The following is a 26,904-nucleotide window of genomic DNA, read 5'->3' on the forward strand; positions in this document are numbered from 1 at the left end:
AGTTCCTAATTAAAAGTTTTAACTTTTTTTCTGTTGTTCTTCATGTCCATTGTGTACAGGAATTCTAGATTCAAAGCAGTACTAGCTAAAATTTGGAAGTAAATTCCTATTTTGGTTGCTGGGTTGGTTTTTATTTTTGTATGGCAGAAGCCAGAAGGGGAAAGATGAAAGGGTAAGTTCTGACATAAGGTGACTTTTAAAAATACTCATCAGCTTCTTGCTAGCATGTGTATTTTTCATTCTGAAATTTAGGAGGTCTTTTTAAAATTTCCTCATGGAATTCCACTTACTCACTTTAAGTAGTTCTATAGTTCAGGTATATATACGTAAATCCAAATAACCACAGAAACAGTCACAGTAGTCTCTAGAAATCAGTTCACCTCCACCAATAAATATCGATTTTACTTTTTATAGATCAAATGGCCATTTTAAAAAAAATCTGGATTTTGACGTTCAGACCCTCACAGACTATAAAATTTGAGGTCAGCAAAGATGTGGCTTGTAGAACTAATATGTCCTGCAAATTTTCCTAGTGAAAGATAATTATAAGCCTTCTGGAATCCAACAGAAAAGTTTCATTTCTTTAGGGGTTATATAAAAAGAATTTCATTTATAGTTTGAGGCTACATAAAGATTAAGAAGGAAGGAAGGATCAGGGCTTGATTTAGGTAAGAATTTGAATTGCCCCAAGGATAAACCTAGGATATACACAGATTAGTTCTAAGCTAGATAAGAAAAAGTATGGAAAATGGTTGATTCATGAGAAAGGAACCTAAGGGCAGGAACACACTTAAAGAAGCAAAGAGTTGTTAATATTAAACAAGTTTTCTCAAACACAAAGGGCATCAGGATGCTTTTGTAGTTCATAAATGTAGTGATTGGCTTTTCATGCTCATGTGTGAGGTGTGCCTTTATCAAACTTTGTTACCATGTTGGCATATTACCTGTCTGATGGGAAAAACAAAGCACATCAGAACATAACTGTTCAACATACATTATCCTCCAACAGAAAAAATATCTGATGAAGTAAAAAAATTATCTTTTATTTATTTATTTTTTTGAGACAGGGTTTCACTCTCTTGCCCAAACTGGAGTGCAGTGGAATCATCTTCCCTCACTACAGCCTCAACTTCCCAGGCTCAAGTGATCCCCCTCAGCCTCCAGAGTCATTGCGACCACAAATGCACAACACCACACCTGGCTAATTTTAAAATTTTTTGTAGAGATGAGTTCTCGCTATGTTGCCTAGGCTGGTCTCAGACTCTTGGCCTCAAATGATCCTCCAGCCTCAGCCTCCTAGTGTTGGGATTATGAGTGTGAGCCACCATGCCCAGCCACTATGTACCTTTATGCAAAATTTTAATTATTTCCAAAAATTCTCCACTGTTGTAGATAAGCTTCTTGGAATGTATCAGCCCCTTCAGAAGGCCTTTCATGACACAAAGATGCCACTTAGTGAAATCCACGATACATTTTAATAGCAGTATTGTACCTCGGCAATCACAGAGGCAGAGAACCAAACTGTACCCTGGTAACCTAAAAAAGTTAATATATAATCCTAAGTGCATCTGTCTGGAAAAAAAAATCTACGAGATAGGTGAAAAAAACCTGGCAGAAGAATCCAGAACTCCTCACAGGACAATGGAAAGCTGATATCATTTTCTATCTTCCCTTACCAAAATCTTTGGAACCATTTTATACTTACAGTCATAAGATCTAATTTAGTCACTTTTTCTCCTTTGATCTTAGAATGAGATAGAGAAATCTGGCTTCTGAAACTAAACTGTTACATTTACATGGACAAGTTGTGACTTCCTGATAGGATAAAGACTAAATATGTATAGATTTATTCAAAAAGGAGTAGGCTTATCTAACTAGACTTGATCATAAAATAAGAGCAAATAAAACCATTATAAGGTCAAAGAGTATTAATGGATTTGGAAAACCTGCAAAATCTAAGCGTTTTTCTATAATTTTTTGTTTTTGTTTTTGAGACGGAGTCTCACTCTGTTGCCCAGGATGGAATGCAGTGGTGCCATCTCAGCTCACTGCAAACTCTGCCTCCCCGGTTCAAGTGATTCTCCTGCCTCAGCCTCCTGAGTAGCTGGGTCTACAGGTGTATACCACCATGCCCGACTAATTTTTTGTATTTTTAGTAGAGATGGGGTTTGACCACATTGGCCAGGCTGGTCTTGAACTCTGGACCTCGTGATCCACCTGCCTCAGACTCCTCAAGTGCTGGGATTACAGGCATGAGCCACCGCACCTGGCCTGAGTTTCTATAATTTAAGTATCTTCAAGGTAAAGAAAAATTTAAAATGAGATTACAGGTAATTTAACACACAATTTAATGACCAGCTCAATGAGCTGGCTGATTTGCCTTCTTGTAAAATTATTTTATCTAATGCAAAAATGCTTGGTAAAGGAAAGTTCTTAATGGGATGTAGGACAAAACGTCTACATTTAAAAAAGGTTAACAAAAGAAATAATATATGGGTAAGCATAGGCACAAAAGAAAAAAAAATTTTTAAATCAGTAATAAAGGCACTAATAACCACAAAAAGGAAAACTATGGTTCTTTTTACTTTGTCAAAGTTCTGCATCTGTTCCCGGTTGGTCAGCCAAGATTCCATGTCCTGGGCAGTCTGAATGACAAATGCTTCATAATCTGCAAACATCTGTGTAAAGCGGTTAGCAAAGACCTCTCGGAGCTGTACATTGAGCTGGTAGTCCCTTAGTTCTGCCTCTTCACACTGCAGTTTTAAATCCTTGTCTTTTTCACCCAGAGAAGCAGAGAGGTCCATTTTTTCCACAGCCACACCAGTCCGCTTGGCCAGAGCCTGCAAGCGGGCTATGGTTTCATTGCCCTTTAGTAACTCATACATGCTGATGTTATTAGTGGAGACATTGCCATTCTTTTTGTCATTGACCAAGTCTTTCAGAACCAGATTCTTCAGTTTGCTGGTACTCTCACTGCAATGTAGGCTGCCCTCAGGAGGGATCCCAAACTGAAGAAGAACCTCAGAGAGTTCTTGGATAAAATCCACTTTATTGGGGAACTGTGGAAATTCTTCAGGCAACTCAATAAAATGGTTGTCAATGTCCACAAAACATAAATTAGCCTGAAAGAGAAAAATGAAATACAAAGGTTTAAAATAAAGGAATTCTATGTTCTAAAATATTCTTGTCAGCCAGCCATGGTGGCTCACACCTATAATTCCAGCACTCTGGGAGGCGAAAGCAAAAGGATCGCTTGAGCCTAGGAGTTTGAGACAAGACTGGGAAACATGGCAAGACCTCGTTTCCACAAAAAGAAAAAACAAAAAAATCTTTCCAACTATTACAAACAAAAGCATAGATTATGATGCCTTTTATGTTGATCTTCACAAGGTTTAGAATTTCTTACTCTTTAAAAATAACCTCCTTTTCCATCAATGTCCCCTATGTGAGTATTTTTATACCATACTTAATATATATGATAATTTTTTCTGGGTCTCAGCAATATATTATAATCTGATACGATTTTCTAACGTTTGGCATCCATTAGGCATTCCCATGAGGGTTTGGGTGCCCAGACTCCTAAGACCTTACAATTAAATAATATTAGGTAAAGTGCTCACTTGAACTTTCTTTGCCACTCCACTGCTCTAAGATCTGTAATTTAGAATTGACAATAATCATTAAAAATCAGCAGCTATAGTATCTCCCAATAGGATGAAAGTGGTAACATTAATCCAATTCACAGATAATCCACAAATTTTCACTTTACTCAAAATTTACTAAACCTCCTAGAGCAAAATCATTTCAGAACTCATTATACCTAATGCAGGAGGCAAAGAGAGGTAGTAGAGGCAAGTGCATATATAACTACAAATGATTAACCTCTGAATAATCAGAAGTTTACTCAAGATATTTTGAGTTGAGAAAAAGAGGTGACAAAAATCAGAAGAAATTTTTTTTTTGAGTTTGCTTACACTCTACATTTGGAATTTATTTTGAATAAATATTTTTCAAATAGATGCAGAAAATTCAAGAGGCCAAGCATATGCATAAAGTTCTGATTATCCCTCAGGTATCTGTAGATTCCAAATTGTATTTTATACCTTCACTGTCAATATTCTCTTAATCAGAACAAGGTTGTTAAAAGAAGGCTGTGCTTCTAGACTGGGGTGCAGGATGCCAAAAGTGTAGCCTATCACATACAAACAACATTGGGCCAGGCGCAGTGGCTCACGCCTGTAATCCCAGCACTTTGGGAGGCTGAGGGGCGGATCACGAGGTCAAGAGATTGAGACCATCCTGGCCAACACAGTGAAACCCCGTCTCTACTAAAATATAAAAATTAGCTGGGCATGGTGGTGCACGTCTGTAGTCCCAGCTACTCGGGAGGCTGAGGCAGGAGAATTGCTTGAACCTGGGAGGTGGAGGTTGCAGTGAGCTGATATCGCACCACTGCATTCCAGCCTGGTGCCTGGTGCCTGGTGACAGTGAAACTCTGTCACAAAAAAAAAAAAAAATTGATTACATTAATGGTTGAACACAAGGCATGGGGTGGAAGTCAATAAACAAAATAAGAAGCTTCACCCTGTGTTTCTCCCTGGCTTTCCCACCCCCAGGTCACCAAGGGGAAAATTCATACTGTTCTTTGATCCTAGATGGCAAAGTAAGGGGAAAGGGGAAAGCAAACAGTTGGGTATTGTTTTTCTCTTGGTCTTTGCTCTTCATGTTAGAAACCAATTAGCAAGCAGCACAGTGAAATTCTAAACTAAGTTCAATAAAAACTCAAAATGAGGCCTGGCATGGTGGCTCACGCCTGTAATTCCATCACTTTGGGAGGCTGAGGTGGGCAGATGACTTGAGGTCAGGAGTTTGAGACCAGCATGGACACCATGGTAAAACCCCATCTCTACTATAAAAATTAGCTGGGCATGGTGGCATGTGCCTATAATCCCAGCTACTTGGGAAGCTGAGGCAGGAGAATCACTTGAACCCAGAAGGCAGAGGTTGCAGTGAGCCAAGATTGTGCCACTGCACTCCAGTCTAGGCAAAACAGAGCAAGACTCTGTCGAAAAAAAAAAAAAAAAAAATCAAGATTTCTCTCCATTCAAAGCCAAATGATCAGCAATGACTCCTAAAGTCTGATGTAATCTTTGAATCCAGCCTTTTCATTTTGCAGATGAAGAAACCAAGGCCCAAGAAGTTAGGTGACTTCCTGGCACCTGTTCCAAATGTGCACCTTCAAACAGACTGGTGGTTTATGGCCTTTCCCCACTATTTTTCCTCACCTCCAATGTCAGTAGTTTTCTAAATAAATTAAGAACTGAAATGTCACATCTTGCTGAAGACAGTAGTACTGCCTACACCATTCTTTACATTGAAAGGCTTAAATGGAGAAAGTAGGTCACATAATTCCAATGGATGATTCAGTATCTTTAAAATGGAAGAAAAAATTTACTAAGTTGCTAATCTAAATGTTAACCAGCAACCTCCCACCACTTAGATTTTGTACTATCCCCTTCATTAATGCCTTCCTACTACCTTTTTCTATCCCTCTCCTCCTCCTATGAAAAGGGAAAATGATACATTTTCTGAAATTTGAAAGCTTATTATGCTCATGAAATCACTGCTGAGCCGAAAGTGTGCTACAAGGTAGGAGTTCCAACACCACAGCTACTGGCCTGTCTTCATGATCCAATAAAAGTCTCCTAGGTCTGCTTAAGAGGGCCCAAGCTGGGGCTTTGATTATCACAAAGTAGAACAGGAAATACAAACTGTGTTATGAAAACGTATTGAAGAAAACCAAAAAGCCCTTTCTCTAAAACAAACAAGAACTCTCCATTCTGATACATCGCTTCTCACTTTTAACACCATTAAATTAAAAAAATTTTTCAGAAGAGCTCAGTAAGTATTACCTGATAAAAATTTATTTAACACCTCAATCTGACATCGTTTTAGGACTAAATATTTCTACTGATCAACACTGCTCACAAGCCTTCATGGTATGTAACTACTTCCTATTAAAAACAAAAAAAGTTAATAAATACATCAAAACAACAACAACAACAAAAGTGGGCCAGGTGTGGTGACTCATGCATGTAATCTCAGCACTTTGGGAGGCTGAGGTGGGAGAATCACCAGGTCAGGAGTTCGAGACCAGCCTGGCCAACATGGTGAAACCCGTCTGTACTAAAAATACAAAAAATTAGCTGGACGTAGTGGCAGGTACCTGTAATCCCAGCTATTTGGGAGGCTGAGGTAGGAGGATTGCTTGAACCCAGGAGGCAGAGGTTGCAGTGAGACAAGATCATGCCACTGCACTCCAGCTTGGGTGACAGAGTGAGACTTTGTATCAAAAACAACAGCAACAACAACAACAAAAGTGGCCAGGTGCAGCGATTCATGCCTGTAATCCCAGCACTTTGGGAGGCTGAGGCGGGTGGATCATTTGAGGTCAGGAGTTCAAGACCAGCCTGGTCAACATGGTGAAACCCCATCTCTAGTGAAAAATACAAAAATTAACTTGACATCGTGGCATGCACCTGTAATCCCAGTTTCTCAGGAAGGTCAGTCAAGAGAGTCGCTTGAAACTGGGAGGCAGAGGTTGCAGTGAGCTGAGATGGTGCCATTGCACTCTAGCCTGGGCCACAGAGTGAGATGCCGTCTTCTTAATCATCTCTTCTGTCATGAAACCTTCCTAAACCCTTACCCTAAAGGCATTCTGATCTCCTCTGTATCTTCTCCGTTCACTCATTCCTTACTAACTCACTTTTTAACCTGTTATTGGTATTTGTAAATGACTTTTGAAGAGCAGAAATCACCTCTTATTTTACTTGATGTCTCCCACTATATTCTACACAAATAGCGTATGAGACAACTGCTCGGCAAATCCAAGAATAAGTTCTGAGGAGATGGTCATTTGGGGGAACCTTAAAACTGTAGGCAAGTGCAGGAAGTATCCACAAATAAGAGACTAATGCAGCTCTCTGCATGTTTAATAAGTGATCTCACTTCTCAGTATCTGAAGTCAAGCCAGCTTGAGGATAAGCCAGAGAGAGGAGAGCATTTAAAATATTCCCTCTGGGCCAGATGCTATGGATCATGCTAGTAATCTTTGGGAGGCCAAGGCTGGAGGATCACTTCAGTCCAAGAGTTCAAGACCAGCCTGGGCAATGTAGAGACTCCATCTCCATAAATAATAATAAATAGCTGGTGGTGTGTGCCTCTCATACCAGCTACTCATGAGGCTGAGGTGGGAGGATCTCCTGAGCTCAGGAGGTCAAGGCTGCAGTGAGCTGTGCCCACTGCATTCCTGCCTGGGTGACAGTGAGACCCTGTCTCAAAAATTAAATAAACTATTCCCTCAGAATCTTAGGGCAAGATACGACAAAAACAAAGTTGCAAAAGCAGCTCCGTTTCAGTTTTTCTCTTAACTTTTTGTCCACCAGTTACTGTGAAGATGAGCAAGAATAGTAGAAAGTGAAGTGTACTCCATGCAATTAATCTTCAGTGCCTTCCTTCCACCCTCACTCGCTCTACCCTACTCCCTAAAAATCAGTATTACAAATGGCTACTGATGCCTATCACTTTTAAATCATGGGGATAGCTAGTGGGTGATTAATTTATAAATCTATGTAGTTACATTAGTTAGCTAGCAACTAAAATCATACTTTCTTAAAATAATCATTTTGTAAACTTGTCATTTTTGTAACTATGTTTAGAAGACTTATATCACTATTTTTAGCCATTATTTCAGCATTTTCAGGAAAAGATGGAGGGAAGTATTACTAGTGAGTATATTTAAGGCATTTTTTAAATGACTATTTCTATATCCACTTCCTCCCCAAAATTATGTGAAGCAGATTATTTCATCTCATTGTAAAATAATGCCAGAACAAAGTGATAGACTGTTAGCCTTTCCTTATAAAACAATGATGCCCTGATTTATAGTTTCTACACAGAAGCACTGCTATTTCCACAGCTAATTCAGGTTATTTCGTATTATTCTACTCTATGAACAGATGGGTATGTGTATTTATTAAACAGTGTTGATCTCTTGAATGAAAAATTAGAAAATCACAGACATTACTGTAAGAGCTTTCAGAATCCCTAAATTTGTTCATCTTTAGTGTATACATACAGGCATAGCGATAGAAAGGTTTTCCAACTATAGATATATCAAGGTGACATTTAAAAATCTCTCAACAATTGTTACAAAAATGGAAAGACAATATATAATCTTATAAAAATAGTACACGATTAATGTATAAAATAGATCAGATACTCAACAAGAAACTAAAACGTCCTTAAGTCTTCAAAACCAAATGTATTTGACTAGTCTATTTCTTTTTCCTTGAAAATTTAAAGGATTAACTTCTTTAAGCAGACAATATACTAGATTAATCAAAGAGAAAACAAGAAAATTCAAGGAATAGAGAATAGAGGTAAAACAGACAAGAAAAAGATGCACAAGCCCAAAAAGAACAAGTCTGTATATGCATCTTATGTGATCTGAATCAAACTATTTTTCTTTGAGCAAAAATGTTCATTTTTGTGGGGAAATATTCACTAGAATAAAAGTAAGCAGATGATTATGAGAACTATTACAGGATATAATGGCTGTGGCTTAGTGTGTTAAATTCACTTACTAAAATGAAAATCTCGATGGAAAATAAGACAAATAAAGGTGAATCTCGGCATGAGATTTTATTAAGAAAGGTACAAATTAAATAGCTAGTGATATAAAGTAATTAATCATCTTATGTTTTTTAAAAGGCTGTGTGGCACACTCTCATCCGTGTTTCATTTCAAAGGCTTTACACAGTAATCCTCAGTACCACTAACAATAGGTAAAAATTAGATTCAAACTGCTTTCAATAATTCTTGTTTATTTATTTATTATTTTTTTTTAAAGGTATAATAACATCTATACACCATTATAATATCATATGAAGTAGTTTCACTGCCTTTAAACTTTTATTTTTATCTTTTGAGACAGGGCCTCACTCTGCTGCCCAGGCTGGAGTGCAGTGGTGTGATCTCAGCTCACTGCAGCCTCTACCTCCTGAGCTCAAGAGATCCTCCCACCTCAGCCTCCCGAGTAGCTGGGACTACAGTGTATGCCACCACACCTGGTTAGTTTTGTATTTTTTTTTTTAAGGGGTTTAGGTAACTATATTCCATATATTTTCTAGTCAAAATGATATTATGAAGAATCAAAGTTGTATTGAAGTACTCACAGCAATATTTTAAATAATGACATTGCTCTAAGTCAATAATCTTTATATCTGAATATATAGGCATTATATTAAAAATCTTTAGTTGTGAATTGAGTAATCACTGAAGATTTGAAATAGCTGAGGTTCAGACTTGCAAGGAGAAATTTCTTTTTTTTTTTTTGGAAGATAGAAAGAAAAAAAGAATGAAGAAGAGGAAGAAAAAGGAAGAGAAAGAGAGAGAGAGAATGGGAGTATTGCTTTCTTGCCCAGGCTAGAATGCAGTTTAGTAATGGGTATTGAAAACCTCTTTTATACCAATAATTATACTTAATGATGTAGATGGGAAGGAATAAGGGAAGAAAATAACAAGCAGCCAACCAATATTTCATTTAAATCTATGAAATGCTATACGATTACTGAGGAGTGATTTACTTCCAATTATGTAGTCACTTTTGGAATAGGTGTGAGGTGGTAATGTACGTTTTGTGTATTTGAAGTGGAGAGTTCTATAAATGTTTATTAAGTTTACTTGTTCCGGGTCTGAGTTCAAGTCCTGGATGTCCTTGTTAATTTTCTGTCTGGTTGATCTATAGAATCATTAGCTCTTCTTGTTACATTCATCCTTTTGCCATTATGTAATGTCCTTCTTTGCCTCTTTTGATCTTTGTTGCTTTAAAGTCTACTTTATCAGAGGTGAGAATTGCATCTCCTGCTTTTTGTTTATTTGTTTATTTTTACTCTCTGGTTGGTTGGTAAATCTTCCTCCTTCTCTTTGTTTTGAGTCTTTGTGTATCGTTGCATGTGAGATGGGTCTGGATGCAGCATACCGATGGGTTTTGGCTTTTTATCCAATTAGAATATATATAAGTTTAATACTGGAATTTGATGCTAGCTGGCTGTTTTGCACATTAGTTAGTGTAAATTTTTCATTGTGTTAATGTTCTTTTATTTTTGATATATTTTTGGAAAGGCTGATATTGGTTGTTCCTTTATATGTATAGTGCTTCTTTCAGAAGCTCTTGTAAAGCAGGCCTGGTGGTGGTGAACTCTCTAAGTACTTGTTTGTTCGCAAAAGATTTAATTTTTCCTTCGCTCATAAAGCTTAGTTTGGCTGGATAGGAAATTCTGGGTTGAAAGTTCTTTTCTTTAACGATGTTAAATATTGGTCCCCACTCTTTTCTGACTTGTAGGGTTTCTGCTGAGAGATCTGCTGTAAGTCTGATAGGTTTCCCTTTATGGGTAACCTGACCTTTCTCTCTGGCTGCCCTTAGTATTTTCTCCTTCATTTCAACCCTAATAAATCTGGCGATTATGTGCCTTGGGGTTGGTCTTCTTGAAGAATATCTTTGTGGTGTTCTCTGTATTATCTGGAGTTGAATATTACCCTGCCTTGCCAGGTTGGGAAAGTTTTCCTGAATGATATCCTGAAGAGTATTTTCCAACTTGGATTCATTCTCTTCGTCACATTCAGGTACACCTATCAAACGTAAATTAGGTCTTTTCACATAGTCCCATATTTCCTGGAGACTTTGCTCATTCCTTTTCATCCTTTTTTCTCCAATCTTGTCTTCTCATTTCATTTCACTGAGCTGGTCCTCGACTTCTGATATCCTTTCTTCTGCTTGATCAATTCGACTGTTTAAACTTGTGCAAGCTTTGCGAAGTTCTCGTGTTGTGTTTTTCAGCTCCATCAATTCACTTATATTCCTCTCTAAATTGTCCATTCTCGTTAACATTTCGTCAAACCTTTTTTCAAGGTTCTTAGTTTCTTTGCATTGGGTTAGAACAAGTTCTTTTAATTCACTGAAGTTTCTTATCACCTACCTTTTGAAACCTGCTTCTGTTATTGGAACACACTCGTTCTCCATTAAGCCTTGTTCCGTTACTGATGAGGAACTGTGATCCCCTGTAGAGGGAGAGGCATTCTGATTTTGAGTATTCTCTGCCTTTTTAGGCTGGTTTCTTCCCTTCATTATATATTTATCCGTCTGTTGTCTTTGTAATTACCGACTTTCTAACTAGGTCTCTGAGCAGACGTCCAACTTGTTGATTCCCAGCGCCGAAAGCTGAGCAATCCACTGCGCCAGCCTAAACAGTGGTGTTAAGATTGATGGTGCTTTTCTGCCCGGGAATCTCCAGACTCTGCACCAAGAACTGCTGCGCTAAGGCACCAGCAAAACCGCCACGCCGGCCACAAGAGTCGCCCTGGCGACCCGTGGGGCTCCTCAGCTGGGAATCTCTTGGTCCATGAGCAACAAATATTCGTCTGAAAGTGTGGCGTCCTCTCGTTCTCTGCGCTTTCACTGGGAGCTACGAGCCCGAGCTGCTAGTGATCAGCCATCTTGGATCTCTCTCTATTTATTTTTGAGAAAGAGTCTCACTTTGTCACCCAGGCTGGAGTGCAGTGGCGTGATCTCAGCTCACTGCAACCTACGTCTCCATGGTTCAAGCGATTCTCCTGCCTCAGCCTCCAGAGTGCCACCACGCCTGGCTAATTTTTTGTATTTTTAGTAGAGACGGGGTTTCACCATGTTAGCCAGGATGGTCTCCATCTCCTGGCCTCATGATCCACCCACCTCAGCCTCTCAAAGTGCTGGGATTATAGGCATGAGCCACCAAGCCCGGCCTATTTTTTAAAAACAACATTTGAAAGAGCAACACTCAGAAAGTATAATAACCTTAAGGTGGCATAAAAGCTAGGTGTTAGAATTTTTATTTCAACTATCAAGCCAAGTTGATATTTAGAGCAGGTTGATAAATGGCCTTGTATCAGAAAACAGAGAATACCGAAGTACTGGATATTTCCATTATCCCTAGTTTGCTGCAATATGTTACTTTTCATTTGATAGGGTCCAAAATCAAATTCATCTTAATTGATACAATGATTTTAAAGGATGTTAAAACCTAGGCTGTATTGTTTAAAAACAAAAATTATAACATGAATGAAGAAAAAAATAATATGTTACTAGAATAATAAAGCAATGAGATCATGCTACCACTGCTCCATCTTCACAAATTTATAATTGTAAAAATCGGCCGCTGTCTTGTTCCGAACCAGGTTTAGTTAACGACTATGTGGTAGTCATCATAAGGAGTCACAACCTGCATTTTATAGCTCAGGCTCTCCCCTAGGCTTACTTGGAGAGTTAGGAGAGTCAAAGAGACAGATATAATTTGGACAAAGACAATGTGATCTAACAAAAGTCACCCTGACCTAAATCAGCAAACAGCAAATGTTTCATCATTCATTGTAGTTTTACCTCTTGAGGAAGTTCTAGTTTAGATCGGTCAGTTCCTTCTTTTGACTGAAGGCCCATCAGATAAGGAACAGGAGCATCAAGAAAATGTAGCAGAGAAGCAGGTAGGATGGGCACATAAACATGTTGCCATTGAAATGGGAACAAAAGTGTGGTGATTCCTTCTGCCACAGTCATCAGGCGTTGATAATCTGCACAGAACAAAGAAAAAGGGAGGGAAAGAGTAAAAATAAAAACGTAACTTCATTAAGCTGGAAAATGTGGATTTTAAGAAAAAAAATCTGTGTTAAAAGTAGATGTTTCTTTGTGATCATGCAGAAAATAGGTCAGTTCTATTTCACTATAATTAAAGAATTAAATGGTTTCATTTGAATAGTTTTAAGGGGGTGTGGGTAGGTGGGAAACATCATCACACTCTTTGCTTCTTAAAATCATAGGTATGCGAACTTATATCCTCTATAAGTGTGGAGGAATCAAGAACTAATAAAACTGCTCCTGGCATTTATCCCACTAAAAATGTACAAGATACAGTGTAACATTATTATTATTATTTTTGAGATGGAGTCTCACTTTGTTGCCCAGGCTGGAGTGCAATAGGGCAATCTCAGCTCACTGCAACCTCTGCATCTCGGGTTCAATTGATTCTCCTGCCTCAGTCTCCCAAGTAGCTGGGATTATAGATGCCCACCACCACAACAGGCTAATTTTTATATTTTTAGTAGAGATGGGGTTTCTCCATGTTGGCCTGGCTGATCTCGAACTCTTGGCCTCAAGCGATCCACCCACCTCAGCCTCCCAAAGTGCTGGGATTACAGGCGTGAGCCAACGCGCCCAGCCAGTGTAACATTATTAATCACTTTTTTATACATGCATACTCACACAATCCCCAATTCAGAGGCATTTTTCTTTTTTTTTTTGAGACAGAGTCTCCCCCTGTCACACATGCTGGAGTGCAGTGGCACAATCTTGGCTCACTGCAACCTCCTTCAGAAGCTTTTTTCTTGTACAGTATATATGATCATGGCTATAGCTTTTGGTTAGCTGATTTATTATATTTATTTCAGCCTTTATTTTGGGAGTACAAGAAGTCAAACAGATACATGCATTCACAGTCACGGTTCCTATGTCTAACCCCTAACCACAAAACTATCATATCTGGGTATTCTCGAGTTAACAGAAAATTAAGGATTGGTGTTTTTGTTTTGTTTATAAGAACTAAATAATTTATCAAAATTGAAAGCTGCCCACAATAAAGTGGCCTTTTAAACCACGCTGTAAAGGCTACTTTATACTTACATATGTCCATAATTCCTATTTAAAGTTTGGAAGTAGACATGTTTTAGAATTCAGATTTTTTAATTTAGAAAAGCAATATGGTGCATATACCACATACATATACCACATATCTAGGGCAGTATCCTATAATCATATACATTAATATTTCTGCAGCAAACCATACGTGTCCCAGTAGGACAGATAATCAAAGAATATGAATAGGGTCGCTTTGGTTCAAGTTTGGTTTTGCTGATGAATGAGTTACAAAAAAAAGTTTGGTTTTCAGAATTTTTTGGATTTGAGAATTGAAGATAATGGATTGTGGGCTTGTAATAATCCTTGGATAAAACACATTGTGAACAAATACAGTAAAATCTTTGTGAGAAAGACTTTAGGGGAGTCTTTTTGATTCACATCAACTCAAAAAACACCTGACCAAGCATAAACAGGATGTCTTCCATTTAATTTTTTTTCTTGTGTCATAATTTTAAATGACTACCTTTTTGGTAACAAATCATCAGTTATCCACAGCCCAAGTTTACTTAAAATTTTCCTTATTTGATTCATAAAGATTCAAATTTTAGGTAAAAACCTGTTTACAAGAATAACTTCTAAAACAAACACCAGGTGGCCTCAGAGGTAGGGGTCAGTCCTATGAGCACAAAGAACTAACCTAATTACCTCAAGTGGACACACACATTTTATCAGCTGAGGCCCACAGAAGCAGCTAGGCTGAGATAGCTGGTTCTGTCTGTGTAGGTGAGGCAGGTAGTAGAGGAGATCAGACAATCAGTTCCTGCCACTCTGCTAGGATAATCAGGCAGATGTTTGAACTGCAGGCAATATGGGTTTTTATCCCAGGGGCGGGCGTGGGTAAGGATGAAAAGTTGACCTGAAACCCCTGAAGTTTGCTGGATGTAGGTGTAGAAACTGTGCCCTAATCAGAACTAACTTAAGTACTGCCCTAATCAGAACTAACTTAAGTACTGCACTATCACAGAACTCCACTACGGCACGTGGCCCTAGTGCTGCCTCTCCTCTCTGTGGGTTTCCTAAAGACAGAGTGGTGTCCATTTTCTCTGATTTTATCCATAGAAGCACAGGGCCTAATCACAGCCAGTGCTGACTAAAATTTACTGATACTACTTAATGTTACATTTTTTTTTTTCCTCCTAAGTTCAACAGAATCCTAACAAAACACAAAAAAGGCAAGCCAGGTGCAGTGGTTCATGCCTGTAATCCCAGCACTTTGAGAGGCCGAGGTGGGTGGATTACCTGAGGTCAGGAGCCTGGTCACCATGATGAAACCCCATCTCTACTAAAACTACAAAAATCAGCTGGGCATGGTGGCAGTCACCTGTAATTCCAGCTACTTGGGAGACTGAGGCAGGAGAATCGCTTGAACTGGGAGGTGGAGGCTACAGTGAGCTGAGATCACACCACTACACTCTAGCCTGGGCAAAAGAGCGAGACTTCGGCTCAAAAAAAAAAAAAAAGCCAAGCACAGTGGCACAGCGGCTCACACCTGTAATCTTAGCACTTTGGGAGGCCGAGGTGGGTGAATCACCTGAGGCCAGGAGTTCAAGACCAGTCTACCCATCACGGCAAAACCCTGTCTCTAGTAAAAATACAAAAATTAAGCATAGTGGCACATGCCTGTAATCCCATCTACTTGGGAGGCTGAGGCACGAGAATCCCTTGAACAGAGGAGGCAGAAGTTGCAATGAGCTGAGATCGCACCACTGCACTCCAGGCCTGGGTGACAGAGCGAGACTCTATCTCAAAAAACAAACAAAAAAACCCAAAAACAAAAACCCACCAGGAGTAGGAAGAGACAGTTATTTATAGTTATATACTATGAAGACCAAATCCAGAGAAATCTCCTTAGATTCTACTCTGTGGCCATCCATTTCAACCAAGGATTGGGGCCTTTGTTATTCTTATAACTTCAGTATTTACCACAGTATCTGGCATATAAAAGAGGCTAAAATGTTATTGTTGAATGAATAGATGAGAGGGATAAGAATGTATATAATTCTGCTAGATATCTATTACTTAAAAAGACATGCGTAGATTTTACTCCATCCATGTGTTGTGGGTGTTCCATGTCTATTCTTCTCTCCAGTTCTGCATTATCTTCAAGATTGGTTGAAGTACCATACACTTTTTTTTTTTTTTTTTTTTTTGAGATGGAGTTTTCACTCTTGTTGCCCAGGCTGAAGTGCAATGACACGATCTTGGCTCACTACAACCTCCACCTCCTGGGTTCAAGCAATTCTCCTGCCTCACTCAGCCTCCCGAGTACCTGGGATTACAGGCACATGCCACCATACCTGGGTAATTTTTTTTTTTTTTTTTTTTTGTAGAGATGGGGTTCCACCATGTTGGCCAGGCTGGTCTCAAACTCCTGACCTCAGGTGATCTGCGTGTCTCAGCCTGCCGAAGTGGTGAGATTATAGGTGTGAGCCACCATGCCCAGCCCACACACTTTTTAATAATACAATTACTCAGCAGAAACAAGACAATTCTTTTTAATTGAATCACGAAATAAAAGGCTGAGTTTTCTTCTTTTAGCATTTTTTTAAACTGAAATATTTTAGGAAAGTCTTTTTATAATTGATACTCAAAGTGATGAATGTATAAGTTATTTTAATATTTAAGACAGTCCTCAGTTCAGCATGGCACATGAGGCTCTTCATGATTTGGCCCCTGTCTGCCTCATTCCTTACCACCACTCCATATGCAGTAAGACCATCTGTTTGCAGTCCATGTTTTCACAGGCCCTGTGCCCCTTGTATATCTTCTTTCTCTGCCCAGAATGTCCCTTCCTCTTGTACTGCCTGGGTAGGTTCCACTTTTTCCTCAGGAAATTGCTTCTTTGGAAAGCCTTCCCTAACACTTCTTAGCACCAGAGTACTATCTACGTGCTTCAACAATACCCTATCTTTATTTCCATCACAAGAATTATTCATCTCACTAAAATGATTATAATTCTATCATAATTCTCTCTTTAGGGTCTCTCTTCCCTAATAAACCATCATCTCCTGCAGAGCAATATCTGAAATTTTTAATTTATTTTTGGAGACAGGGTCTCATTCTTTCATCCAGGCTGGAGTGCAGTGGTGCCATCTAGACTCACTGCAGCCTCTGCCTCCCAAGTTCAAGCCATTCTCGTACCTCAGACTCCCGAATAGCTGGGATTACAGCCGTGCACCACCATGTTCGGCTAATTTTTCATGCTTTTTTTTTGAAGAAACAGGGTTTCACCATGTTGGCCAGGCTGGTCTTGAACTCCTGACTTCAAGTGATCTGCCTGCCTCAGGCTCCCAAAGTGCTGGGATTATAAGCATGAGCCACCGTGCCTGGACATACATCTGTATTTTTAATCTCAGAATTGTTAACATTCAACATATGTCCTACTACATGGTGAGTAGCCAGTAAATGTCCTTTGATAAATTAATATGTTAACATCTAAGGCATGTAAAATGAAATAAAAGTAGATATTAAAAATTTATGCTTGACTATGTTATACAATAAAAACATACTGTCAAAAATTTGCTAAGTAGTGGCTCTGGTACAGATCCCAAGGTGGCAATGGCCTCTGCTGCCTCAGTACCTGTCATGCTGTCCACTAGCAGCACTGTGGAGAGTAAGGTCAGCCCTTCAAGGGCAGCAGAGGGGTCTGGGTCTGGAGCTGTACTGGCAGCACAGGAACCACAGTGGTGAAGACCAGGAGCTGTGTCTAGCAAGGTTTATGCATTGCCAAGCACTGCCAATGGAGATGTGAAGCTGGTGGTATCCACTGTGTCTCTGGTGGACTTACTGATGCAGCTGGAGGATTATACACTTACGATCCTGGATGCTGTGACTGATTTTTTATTTTTATTTTTATTTTTGAGAGGGAATCTCGCTCTATTGCCCAGGCTAGAGTGCAGTGGCATGAACCTGGCTCACTGTAACCTCTGCCTCCTGGGTTTAAGTGGTTCTCCTGTCTCAGCCTCCCCAGCAGCTGGGATTATAGGCACACACTACCATGCCTGGCTAATTTTTGTATTTTTTTTTGTTGTTGTTGAGTAAAATATTTATTTCTTCTGAAACCTCATACCTGCAAATCATTATTTTTTCTGTGTCTGCATAATGTCATCTTCATTTAATGCTTTTCCCCAACCCAAGTCCCAAGAAATGTCAAAAATGTAGGTTACTTTTGTTATGGTCTCAGAAGTCCTTCCTGAAAACACCAGTTCACAGTAATCGTTCTCTTCTTTAAAAATATTTAGAACTTACTATTTTTTCAAAAACATTTTTGCATGACAGTAGATGACTTTTCTGTTTTTTGTTCTCTCTACCAAAAATGTTCATGGTCTTCTATAAGGGAATGTTATGCTTTTCATCCCACATGGAAAATACTGTGGATTGAATTTGTCCCCTACATTTTATGTATTGGAAACTTAATCCCTAAATTCATGTTGATGATATTTGGAGGTGAGGCCTTTAGGAGATGATTAGACCCTGAGGGCTCTTCCCCATGAATGGATTAGGCCATTATCATGGAATTGAGTTAGTTATAAAAGGCAGGAGGTTGGCCCCCATTTTCTCTCTGTCTCTTGCGCTCACATCCATCTTTCCTCCTTCTGCCATAGGATGATGCTCATGAGGTGACGGGTCCATGCTCTTGGACTTTTAGCCTCAGGAACTGTGCACCAAATAACAATTCTATTCTTCCTAAGTTACTCAGTTGGTGATACTTTGCCTGTTGATTTCCCATTTGTAAGCAATTCAAAGTCCACTGCACAATGACAACTATACCCCAGAACAAGTAGACCAATTATTTATGTTAAGCATTTCAAAGGCAAAGTTTCATTATTTAAAAATTAATTTAGCTGGGTACAGTGGTTTATGCCTGTATTTCCAGCAACTTGAAGTTAGATGAGAAGATTGCTTGAGGGCAGGAGTTCGAGGTTGCAAGGAGCTGTGATGACTTCAGCCTGGGTGTCAAGAGTGAGACTATCTCAACCAAGTCCTCAGTCTCTGCGGGAGCAAGGGGTATTCTAATCCTGAAGAGAATGGCTCCAGTTCCAGGGGCTGTCTAGTTCTGAATGGCTGGGAAGGCCTCAGGAAGCTTACAATCATGGCAGAAGGACCTTCTTTACATGGTGGCAGGAAACAGAGAGTAATTTTTGTATTTTTGTAGAGACGGGGTTTCACCATGTTGGCCAGGCTAGTCTCAAACTCCTGACCTCAAGTAATCCACCCACCTCAGGCCTCCCAAAGTGCAGGGATTACAGGCGTGAGCCACAGGCCTGGCCCAATATGACTGAGTATTATCTGAATTATGTTGGCTTTGAGGCCTCAGACACATGCATAATTTGGCTTATTGCCCTAGTTTCACAGAAATTCATCTCAGGTATTGCCAACAATGACCTATGGCATTAGAAAATAAAAGGCACAGACCCTGGCAGCTTCTGAAGCAAAAGCGAAGTCTCTAATCATGGAATACTTGACCCTTGTCCTCAGTATGACATCAATGTGAAGCCACCACACCACCTGAGTCACCCAACCTAAACATGTTTGTCTGTAATAAGCTTCATAGTGACCAAAAAATGTCAAAGAAAGGGCTAAGTATAGATTAAATGCAGGTAAAAAGAGAATAAAGTAGGAGACAGATGTGGACAAATTACCCAGAATGCAGTACAGAGACACATAGAAAATGAGGCTGAAGCAGGGCGCCATGGCTCATGCCTGTAATCCCAGCAGAATGGGATTACAGGGACTTCAGGAAGCCAAGGAGGGCAGATCACGAGGTCAAGAGATTGAGACCATCCCGGCCAACGTGGTGAAACCTTGTCTCTACTAAAAATACAAAAATTAGTTGGGCGTGGTGGTATGCACCTGTGGTCCCAGCTACTCAGGAGGCTGAGGCAGGAGAATCACTTGAACCTGGGAGGCGGAGGTTGCAGTGAACCAAGATTGTACCACTGCAATCCACCTTGGTGACAGAGCAAGACTCTGTCTCAAAAAAAAAAGAAAAGAAAACGGGGTTGAGAGATACAGAAGACTGAGCAAGACAGATTAACATGTTTCATTAGAGTTTCAGGAGGACTAGAAAAAGATACATGAAAGCAATATTTACAAAGATAGTTGAGAATTTTCCAAAATGCTAAAGGACATTAATCCTTAGATTTCAGGAAATACAATGAATCAAAAGCATAACAAATAAACAAAGCCTCATCCAGATAAATCAGTCAAAATACTGGACACCAAAGACAGAAAATCTTAACCATAACCAGAGTTGAAATGACAGATTTCTGGCTACTGAATGATAATGGCAGTGACTGATAGCTGAATTCTCAACAGCAACACAGAAAACCAGAATATGATAGAACATTATCCTCAGAGTACTAAGAGAAAAAAATAAAAACTTTTAACAAAGCATTTAACATCCAATGAACTATTTTTCATAAACAAGGACAAAACAAAATCTAATAGAGAAAGCTATCTCAGGAAAGGAACTTCTAAGAACACAAGTTAGGAAGAAGATTGATCCCAGAAGAAATCTCTAAGACATGAATATGTGAATTTTCAAAAAATAATAATTGAGGCTGGGTGAGGTGGCTCACACCTATAATCTCAGCACTTTGGGAGGCTGAGGCAGAGGACTGCTTGAGCCCAGGAATTCATGACCAGCCTGGACAAGATAGTGACACCCCCATCTCTACAAAAGAAAAAGAAAAAAATTAGCCCAGCATGGTGGCATGTGCCTGTGGTCCCAGCTATCAGGAGGTTGAAGCAGGAGGATCACTTGAGCCCAGGAGTTCAAGGGTGCAATGAGCTATGGTCACACTACTGTACTCCAGCCCTAGGCAACAGAGTAAGACCTTGTTTTGAAGAAAAAAAAATAATGTCACTATGAGTAAATTTAAATAAAACCAGGTGTATAGAATAAAAATGTTTAATTTGAGGGATTATTAAAACTGAACAATCATAACAAGTAAGCCACAATGGGCATGACTGGAGTTAAAGCATTTTATAGTATCTGTAAAGATTCTGTTTAACACAAGACTTACTGTTCATGCTAAAATCTCAAAATTTAACATTAAGAGCATATAACATCTAAACTAAACAGAAAAAACTGCAATGAGAAAAAAATTTAAATAAATTCAAAACATAAAAAAAAGAGAGACAGAAAAGCAAGACAAATGGCCAAAAAATGAAAATTTAAAAATTCTTAGGACTAGCCAGGTATGGTGGCTCATTCCCAGCACTTTGGGAGGCCAAGGTGAGAGGATTGCTTGAGCCCAGGAGTTCAAGACCAACCTGGGCAACACAGAGACCCCATCTCAACAAAAGAATTAAAAATTAGCCAGGTGTGGTGGCATGCACCTATAGTCCCAGCTACTAGGGAGGCTGAAGTGGGAGGATCACTTGAGCCTGGGAAGCTGAGGCTGCAGTGAGCTGTGATCACACCACTGCATTCCAGTCTGGGTGATGGAGCAAGACCCTGTCTCAAAAAAAAAATTTTGTTTTTAATTCAATGATAATGAAAATATCAGATATTAAGACTTGTGGGATGCACCTAAAACAGGACTCAAGTGCTTAAGATGCTGATATTGGTGGGTGGGTGGGGAGAAAGGTTTAATGAGCCCAAAGAAAGTAGTAAAAAGAACTGAATAATAAAAACAAAACCAGAAATTAATAAAACAGAAAACAAAGGTACAATAGAGGATACCAATGAAGGTAAAAGCTGATTCTTTTTAAAAAGAATAACAGGGCTGGGCACAGTGGCTCATGCCTGTGATCTCAGCATTTTGGGAGGCCAAGGTGGGAGGATTGCTTGAGTCCAGGAGTTTGAGACTAGTATGGGCAACACAGTGAGACCCTGTCATTACAAAAAGTAACAATAATTAGCCATGCATGGTGGCACGCATCACGCTACTGCACTCCAGGATGGGCAACAGGGTGAGACCCTATCTCAAAAAAACCAAACAAACAAAATGGAGTAATTGACAAACTTCAGGTAAAAATAATTGGGGAAAAAACACACAAACAGTATTAGAAATGAAGAGGACGACAAAACAGATATAACAGGGGTCAACAAAATAAGGAAATATTAAGATTTTTTGCTAATAAGTTGAAAGCTTAAAAGTATTCTTAGAAAAAATAGCAATGAACAAAAATGTATTCAAAGAAAGAAATAGAGGCAGCTGGATGCAGTGTCTCAGGCCTATAATCCCAGCACTTTGGAAGGTCGAGGCAGGTGGATGAATCGAGGTCAGGAGTTCGAGACCAGACCGGCCAACATTGTGAAAACTGTCTCTACTAAAAATACAAAAATTAGCTGGGTGTGGTGGCATGCGCCTGTAATCCCAGTTACTCAGGAGGCTGAAGCAAGAGAATCACCTGAACCTAGAGGCATAGGTTACAGTGAGCTGAGAATATGCCAGTGCACTCCAGCCTGGGTGACAAAGCCAGACTCCATCTCAAAAAGAAAAAAAAAAAAAAGAAGAAATAGAGGAGCTTCTGGACTGGCAAATACATTAAGGCACTGGGTAAGTCCAAGGAAAGCATAGCAGCTCTGCAACTGCCCCTAAACTTTTTACACATCTCTTCCATTTGGCTGTTCCTGAGTTGTATCCTTTATAATAAACCAGTTAGCAGTAAGTAAAGTGCTGTCTTGAGTTCTGCGACTCATTCTAGGAATTTCTAGAACTTGGGGGGTTGAGGATGGTGTTGGGGAACCCCTGAATTTATAGTCAGCCAAGAAAAAACATATGTGGTCTGGTGCTATGGTTTGGACATGGTTTATTAGGCCCCAGTGTTGGAGGTGAGGCCTGGTGGGAGGTGTTTGGGTCCTGGGGTGGATCTCTCACAAATGGCTTGGTGCCATTCTCATGGTTGTGAGTAGTTTTCATTCTTATTTTCCATGAATACTGGTTGTTGAAAAGAGTCTGGCATCTCCCTCCTCTCTCTTGCTTCCTGCCTCTTAGCAGGTGATTCTGGCTTCCCTACACCCCCTACCATTGAGTACATGCTTCCCAAGGCCCTCATCAGAAGCAGATGCTAGCACATGTACAGAACCTTGAGCCCAATAAACCTCTTTTCTTTTTCCTTTGAGACAGGGTCTCGCTCTGTCAGAGGCTGTAGTGCAGTGACATGACGGCTCACTGCAGCTTCTAATTCCTGGGGTCAGATGATCCTCTACCTCAGTCTTCCGGATAGCTGGGACTACAGGCATACGCCACCAAGCCTGGCTAATTTTTTAATTTTTTGTAGAAGATGGGGTTTCACCATGTTATCTAGGCTAGTCTTGAAATCTAGGGCTCAAGAGATCTGCCTGTCTCAGCCTCCTAGAGTGCCGGGATTACAGGTGTAAGCCACTGCACCAGGCCAAACTTCTTTTCATTATAAATTAACCAGCCTCAGGTATTATTTTATAGTAACACAAATAAACCAAGACACCTGATACCTCATTTGTGGCTGGCATCAGAAGTGAGGACAGTCTTGTGAGATTGAACTCTTAAACCTGTGGAGTCTGACATTCAGTTAGAAATGAATTGAACTGTTGGGCATCCAGTTGGTATCAGAAATTGACAGGTGTTGGGGAGAAAAGACCCTCTCACTCGGTGTCAGAAAAAGGATTTGTTAGAACAGCCCAGTCTCATGGAAACCTGTGGTTTGGGAAGAGGGACAATGAGAGGGTAGGGAATTAGAAAGCTTTAATTCCTGCGTGGTCACTAATGGTATGGAGCAGCAGCTGTGCTGGGATCATTTATTAAAGGTAAAAGTAACCAGTGGAATTTAGAGATGAATCCACTTCCCAGGGAGTGGGGTTCACTGAAATATAAAATATAAAATCCCTTGGTTATTGTTCTATGTAAAAGCTAAAATGAAATTTAAAAGAGCATCAGACCTCAATGCTGGACCAAGGTCGGATTTCTGCTGGTCCGAGTCTGACAACTCACCTCAAAGCCACTCCCTACAGAAAAAATTATGTGGAAACCGGCTGGGCATTTCCACACCAACACCCTCAGGTATTCTGTAGTTTCCTGGTTTTGTCATTCCCCCATGTGGACTACCTTTTTGGTGACCAGAGATCTCAGAGGCATTCTTTGTTGTTTCCACATAATTTTATTGCGTTTGAGAAGGAGTCTCGCTCAGTCTCATTCTGCCTGTCTCAGCCTCCTAAAGGATTGAGATTACAGGCGTGAGCCACCATACCAGGCCACAGGCAGGTGGAGACGTAGTTTCACCATGTTGGCCAGGCTAGTCTTGAACTCCTGGTCTCAATAGAAACTAGGTATCGTGTGAAGTTGTCTCATTTTATAGAAGAGTATCGTGTATCTCCTGAAAAATCTCTACTAGAGTAACTAATTTAGAAGCAGTATCTTTATTTTTAAATGCTACAGAGTGGAAGAACATGCTTTAGTTCACACAGGGCCCACAGCTCACTATGGAACAATCACAGACGGCAATATGTGATCTAGATTCAGTCAGAAATGAACTGAACTATTTTATCCAGTCCTTGAGGGAATTCCCAGCCTGAAGGACTGGATAAAAGCTACTCAAAGTCTGTTTACCCTGAGAAGGGAGACTGTCCAATTCTCCCTACAAATTCCAAGGGGAACACCCCAGATGAAGAAGCTACTATGCTTTGCATAAAAGCCACATGGGACTTATGACAATCGGGATATTCACCCACTGAATATGTCCCTTACCCAGGGCAAATGCTGCAGTGAGGGAGGCTCCTTTTATGTGGGCACTTCATTTAACTTTACTGCTGCAAAATCTAACAGTATGAGAAGCCTTATTGAATTTGCTATCTCCGCTTCCTCTCATCTTACAGATGCTAATAAAAACATTAATAGTGAGTCAAAGGACTCATTCCAGCAGGGTGAAAATTTTTAAGTGTCTATTAACAAATGGGATGAATAAAACAGACGATGAGATGAAAACAAAAGTCTTTTTTTCTTTTTGAGATGGGAGTCTTGCCCTGTCTCCCAGGCTGGAGTGCAGTGGAGCGACCTCAGCTCACTGCAACCTCCAGCTTCTAGGTTCAAGCGATTCTCCTGTCTCAGCCTCCGGAGTAGTTGGGATTACAGGTGCACACCACCATGCCCAGTTAATTTTTGTATTTTCAGTAGAGGCAGGGTTTCCCTATGTTGGCCAGGCTGGTCTCAAACTCTTGATCTCAGGTGATCCACCCATCTCAGCCTCCCAGAACGCTGGGATTACAGATGTGAGCCACAGCGCCTGGCCTGAAACGAAAGTCTTAATATAGCATTACTGAAGGTTGCAAGGACTATAAAGACCCTCAGATGGTTTCCCAACATGAAAGGGCCCAAACAAATCTGCTCTATTTGCCCCAGTATAGAGAAATTTAAGCTGTAAGAAGGCAAAGATTGTAATTAGAAACATGATCTGGAATTGCTTGGGGATATAGTAAGGCAAGCTAATCAAGATAAAGACAAAAGGGCCAGGACACCTTGCTAAACACGCAAAACCTATTGTACAGGAGTGGGTCGAATAATAAAGGGGCAAAGAAGAGAAGCTTCTGGGACTCATTTAAGAGCCTTTATATACTGTTGCACCAAAATCTTCTAGTAAAGGTTTTTTTCTTAATTTTTTTAGTTATGGTCTCATTCTGTTACCCAGGCTGGAGTACAATGACGCAATCTCAGGTCACTGAAACCTCCACCTCCCAGGCTCAAGAGATCTTCACACTTCAGCCCCTGTAGCGGCTGACACTACAGGTATGCACCACTATGCCTGGCTAATTTTTATATTTTAGTAGAGATGGTGTTTTGACATGTTGCCCAAGCTGGTCTCTAACTCCTGGGTTCAAGTGATCCTCCTGCCTCAACCTCCCAAAGTGTTAGGATTACAGGCATGAGCCACTGCCTCAACACAGTGGCTTACAGTCTTAATGCAGACTAAAATTAGAATGATAATATATTAAAGTGTTAAGGCTGACACAGTATTAAGGAGGAAGTTTGAATGAAATTGGAATGTTTAAACAGACTTTACCAAAATGTTATGTGGGAATGGATTTTTTTTTTTTTTTTCTACCTTTTGTATTTTACAGAATTTATTCAGGGCTCCTTTCTTGTACTCTACTTTTCTTTTTTAATTGCATTTTAGGTTTGGGGGTACTTGTGAAGAACATGCAAGATTGTTGCATAGGTACACATATGGCAGTGTGATTTGCTGCCTTCCTCCCCTTCACCTATATCTGGCATTTCTCCCCATGCTCTCTCTCCCCAGCTCCCCACCCCCGCTGTCCCTCCCCTAGTTCCCCCTGAACAGACCCCAGTGTGTGATGCTCCCCTCCCTGTGTCCATGTGTTCTCATTGTTCAACACCCACCTATGAGTGAGAACATGCAGTGTTTGATTTTCTGTTCTTGTGTCAGTTTGCTGAGAATGATGGTTTCCAGGTGCATCCACGTCCCTACAAAGGACATGAACTCATCGTTTTTGATGGCTGCATAATATTCCATGGTGTATATGTGCCACATTTTCCCTGTCCAGTCTATCATCGATGGGCATTTGGGTTGGTTCCAGGTCTTCGCTATTGTAAACTGTGCTGCAATGAACATTGGTGTGCATGTGTCCTTTTGGTAGAACGATTTATAATCCTTTGGATACATACTCAGTAATGGGATTGCTGGGTCAAATGGAATTTCTATTTCTAGGTCCTTGAGGAATTGCCACACTGTCTTCCACAATGGTTGAACTAATTTACACTCCCACCAACAGTGTAAAAGTGTTCCTATTTCTCCACATCCTCTCCAGCATCTGTTGTCTCCAGATTTTTTAATGATTGCCATTCTAACTGGCGTGAGATGGTATCTCAATGTAGTTTTGATTTGCATTTCTCTAATGACCAGTGATGATGAGCATTTTTTTCATATGTCTGTTGGTCTCATATATGTCTTATTTTGTAAAGTGTCTGTTCACATCCTTTGCCCACTTTTGAATGGGCTTGTTTTTTTCTTGTAAATCTGTTTTAGTTCTTTGTAGATTCTGGGTATCAGCCCTTTGTCAGATGGGTAGACTGCAAAAATTTTTTCCCATTCTGTTGGTTGCGGATTCACTCTAATGACTGTTTCTTTTGCCGTGCAGAAGCTGTGGAGTTTGATTAGTCCCATTTGTCTATTTTGGC

At 40.0% G+C, this 26,904-nt stretch overlaps 1 protein-coding gene and 1 non-coding gene across 6 annotated transcripts in view; one reads left to right on the forward strand and one right to left on the reverse strand.

Moving 5' to 3' along the window:
• DENND5B (DENN domain containing 5B) overlaps positions 1-26,904 on the reverse strand; it is a 209,301-nt gene that overhangs the window by 58,360 nt on the left and 124,037 nt on the right. For all 5 annotated transcript variants that reach the window (XM_064377434.1, XM_064377433.1, XM_012458431.3 and 2 more), the window contains 2 exons: positions 12,476-12,663; positions 2,586-3,122 (listed from right to left, as the gene is read on the reverse strand). In XM_064377434.1, coding sequence (XP_064233504.1) covers positions 2,586-3,122; positions 12,476-12,663 — 725 coding nt within the window. The remainder of the gene's footprint in view (positions 1-2,585; positions 3,123-12,475; positions 12,664-26,904) is intronic.
• On the forward strand, positions 851-954 carry LOC135275552 (small nucleolar RNA U13). The gene has a single exon (XR_010343173.1). It is a non-coding gene; the product is annotated as a small nucleolar RNA U13 (small nucleolar RNA).

The sequence above is a fragment of the Aotus nancymaae genome, unplaced genomic scaffold, assembly GCF_030222135.1.
Source record: "Aotus nancymaae isolate 86718 unplaced genomic scaffold, 86718_ANA_hifiasm-v0.15.2.pri h1tg000016l, whole genome shotgun sequence".
Taxonomy (NCBI): Eukaryota; Metazoa; Chordata; class Mammalia; order Primates; family Aotidae; genus Aotus; species Aotus nancymaae.